Below are 3963 nucleotides of genomic sequence, written 5' to 3' on the forward strand. Positions count from 1 at the left end.
ACCTTCGGATTCATCCGGTGTTCCATAGTTCTCTCCTCGAACCCTATCGCGAAAGCACCATTCCAGGCCGTATTCCACCACCTCCACCCCCGATCGAGCTTGAAGATGGACCTGAGTACGAGGTTGCCGCCATCCTTGATTCCAAGATTACTCGCAACAAGCTCTACTATCTAGTCGATTGGCTAGGATATAGTCCCAGCGAGCGTACTTGGGAGCCGATCGAGAATGTGACCAATGCTCGTGCTCTTCTCGAAGACTTCCATCGTCGATATCCACACAAACCGGGTCCTCAATCCAAAACGACTCGTGACACTCGTCGTTTTTAAGGGGGGGATAGTGTCATGGCAAGACTCGAACCCATGACCTTATGCTACATGGGTCGAGGTCTTACCATTAGACTATACATTATAAGTTGTAGGATATTATTTTCATTTATGTTTTATTTTAGAAATTGATGTATATTCCAGATTTCTCTGGAACATTCTAGAAGCTTCAGGATTACTCTTAGAAATACTATAAAAGAGGGCACTAGGCGTTATGTTGAACCAAATTGGTTCAACGCCAGTCTTAAGCCTTCTAGCCACAGTTGTACATTCTCTTCACGTAATACATATATTTCTCTCTCTCTCTGTCTCTCTGTCTCGCTCACTTCTTCCTTCTCTCTCAAGAAGTTCTACACCCCTCATAGTACTAATCCTTCGTTTAGTACTAATCCCTTCTCTGTAGTACTAATCCTTCGTTTAGTACTAATTCCGTCTCCGTCTTACTACTGATTCCTGACAATTTTCAGAAATGGTCATGCCGGATTCCTTCTTCTTCTCATTGCGCTTAACAAGCTTTCTACATTCTTCAATCGTATGGCCAACCTTTCGACAATATTTGCATCTTTTCTTCTTTTGCAAATCACCATCATTAGAGGAATAAGTGAAAGAGGGAGGTTGAGGCTTTGGTTTTGAAGAACCAAAAGCTGAACCATGCTTGCCTTTTCCTTTTTGTGAGATAGCAAGTGCTTGTGTTCCCTCTATCAAACCACTTCTATTCACTCTAGATTGTTCTTCTTGCAAAAGAAGAGACACAACCTCATCAAATGCGTACATATCCGTATTCCCTTTTGCAACCAAACGAATAGTAGTAGCAAAGCTTTGAAAAGATTCGGGTAATCCTTTCAACAACGTAGAGACAAGTGATGTATTCGAAATGATCTCATCAATGTTTGCCAATTGCTCTTTCAAATCTTTAATGCGTGTCACATACACATCTACCGACTCATTTTCAGCCATATATACATCCTCAAGTTGCTTTCTCAAATATGCAACACGTGCTTCGTTACGCACGGCATACAACGAAGCAAGAGTGTCCCATGCTTGTTTGGACGTAGAGCATGACCGAATATGTGGAACTATATGACGCTTCACAGAAAGTGCAATCAATGCATGAGCTTGAGCATCTTTTCCATCCCATCTAAGTTGCTCTTGTGTTGGTGGAGTAGATGAAGTCACTGTGCTCGAAGATGAACCTGTATCTGTGATAGTAGACTGTGAAGTAGTAGGACCGGCGGGGCGTCGATCTACATCTACCACTATGTTCCATAGTTGTTTGGCAACAAGAACGTGTTTCATCATGTAGGACCACATTGGATAGTTTGTCCCATCAAGCTTATCTTCAGCTTGAAGCATGCCAAACAAATCACCATTGTTTGCCATTTTACCAAAGAACAAGAAAGTGGTAAAATATTACCTCAACAAATCGGAAATGAGTGCTGAAAATGCAGCTCACAAACTATCACTCGGATGACGATTTCGACTACACGAACGGCTTCGAAATGGGGGTAAAACAGCAGGGTACCTGCTGAAAATGCGCTCCAAGTGCTGAAATACACTTCTCTATATTCGGAAGTTGATTTTGCACAATGAAAAGTGCGCGCGCGCCGCGACACCGCGATGCGGACAACCGAAGATGGAGAGGATGAAGAATTTGGCTCTGATACCACTGTTGGGTATGTGAGGAAGAGTGGGAAACACACAAGAAGCTCAAAGAAAGAAGCACTCACACGAGGAAGGCAATGGCTGGAATAGCTCTCTATTGATGAATGTTTCTTAAAAAAATTAGGAGCTGAAATATATATCCCTAAGTACTAAGTACCACCACATATGAGTGACTCATGTATGTGGTAACATGGGGAAAAAACCTCTAGCCAGCACTAGAGTAAAAAGTGCCCATGTATAGGGAAAATGGTTCACATCAAAGCTACTAGAGGAACACGCAAGTGTAACAGGTATCTCCTTCCATTCGTCGTTGGCTCCGGCCGGCTTGGATGTCTCTGCCAACTCTTCTCTCGGCTCGGGTTCATTCATGTTGATCGGTTGTCAGATGTTCACAGACTCCGATTTGTATTCTTCGATCGACTTCAGTAGGTTCGTCGACTCCGACTCATAGGTCGGTTGCTCTGAGTCGTCAGATTCCGATTCAAATCTTCCATCTAGCTATCTCTGATTAGCCGACTGTGTCGGTTCAACTAGTCTTAAGGTGGTAGTCGAGGGCGATTGGGGAGTCAATTCCGACTTCTAGTTCTTGTTGTCCGCCAGAATAGTAACCGACAGACAGAAGTGAAGAAGTATTATAATATAGTAAAAGTGTAAGAAACGTATGTAACGGTTCACACGGGAAGCGTGAATGGCTAAAAGACCCTGTGTATATAAAGGGCAGAAATCCTCTGTAAGAGGTAGCGGGTAATTTTGGTGCATAGAGCATTGTTGTAATAGAGTCCTATCTTCTCTGATTTCTGTGCATATCTGTGGTTGATCCACTGTGTTCTCTGATTCTCTGTGGCGTATTGTAATCGTAAGGGCGTAGTCGTAAGTGCGGTTACTAGGGCATTGTCTAAGGAGTTCGGTTGTAGCCGTCTCCCTTATACACTACTAAGATACGGGGAAGTGTCCCGTTACGTATTACGATATGATGGTACCATTCTTTGCAACGCAGTCACCTTGAGGTCTAGGTCGAAGGACTGACCGTAGACTATGTTTCCTAATCGGTAACACTTTTGGCACACATGGTGGGACATCGACGAATGGATGTTTAGCCGTAGACGTCCCAGAGAACCAACATGACAAGACCGAACAATCACAAGGTCCATCACACACCAGGCGGAGGAACACGCAAGGCAAAAACCTCGCCTCAGTGACCTCAGTGATATCTGTCGGGACCACAAAGTTAATTTCCCACTCACCAAATACTCCGACGATAAGCAAGAAGTTCGCTCACCGCATAAGCACTATGGTCTTTCCCTGCCCTTTGTAGCGTCAACCATGGCCTTCTCTTATCCCCGCTTCAACGGCGAAACAGACGCCACAACCCACATTCGCCTGTTCCTGAATGTCTAGAATGCAAATCACATGGCGCAGAGACTTCTCGAAGAGGTAGCGCACCAATCCAAAATGACAGAGTTTGGATTAACTCTGGATGGGAGAGCGGCGTTTTGGCATTCGCAGATGGATCTGCCAGCAATCACAACCTTCGACCAGTTGCAGTTGGCCTTTCTGCGTTTCTTTCATCGAAGGGTGTCGCAACGCGAAATCCTTGGGCAGTTCTATACAATCAAACAGTTGTCGGCCGAGACTGTAGCGGACTTCAGTTTACGCTTCCAAAATTTGCAGCGAAAATTAGAACGGGGCCCGATAGAGGACGAGGCTCGGGAGACATTTTTGGTAGCTTTATGATGACCGATATGGACGATGCTCAACAACAATAGCGTGAAAGGAGAAACAACCGATATGATCATAGAAAGAGTGCTACAGCTCAAGCTGGACGAAGAAGAGGAAAGGTTTTCCATGTCCTCATTATGACAAGCGTTACCTCCAGATGAGGAACGACATTTTCGCCAGGCAATCCAATGCACGATTTGCCTCAATTCTGGGCATTCCGCAATGGAATGCAACATGCGAATCCACTGCCCAATCTGTC

General features: G+C 44.7%; 1 protein-coding gene across 1 annotated transcript; it reads right to left on the reverse strand.

Annotated features, from left to right (window-relative positions):
- Positions 1-746: 746 nt before the first annotated feature.
- On the reverse strand, positions 747-1840 carry LOC147859659 (uncharacterized). Its single transcript, XM_087324563.1, has one exon. The coding sequence runs from the start codon at positions 1701-1703 to the stop codon at positions 747-749; it is 957 nt and encodes a 318-aa protein (XP_087180689.1). The 5' UTR covers positions 1704-1840.
- Positions 1841-3963: the final 2123 nt, after the last annotated feature.

Source organism: Azolla caroliniana, unplaced genomic scaffold, assembly GCF_043228905.1.
Source record: "Azolla caroliniana isolate FFs.n. ecotype wild unplaced genomic scaffold, voAzoCaro1.0.p SCAF_9, whole genome shotgun sequence".
NCBI lineage: Eukaryota > Viridiplantae > Streptophyta > Polypodiopsida > Salviniales > Salviniaceae > Azolla > Azolla caroliniana.

Bases quoted from the DNA above. Each gene is read 5' to 3' on its own strand.
- LOC147859659 (XM_087324563.1), bottom strand. From the start codon at position 1,703: ATGGCAAACAATGGTGATTTGTTTGGCATGCTTCAAGCTGAAGATAAG.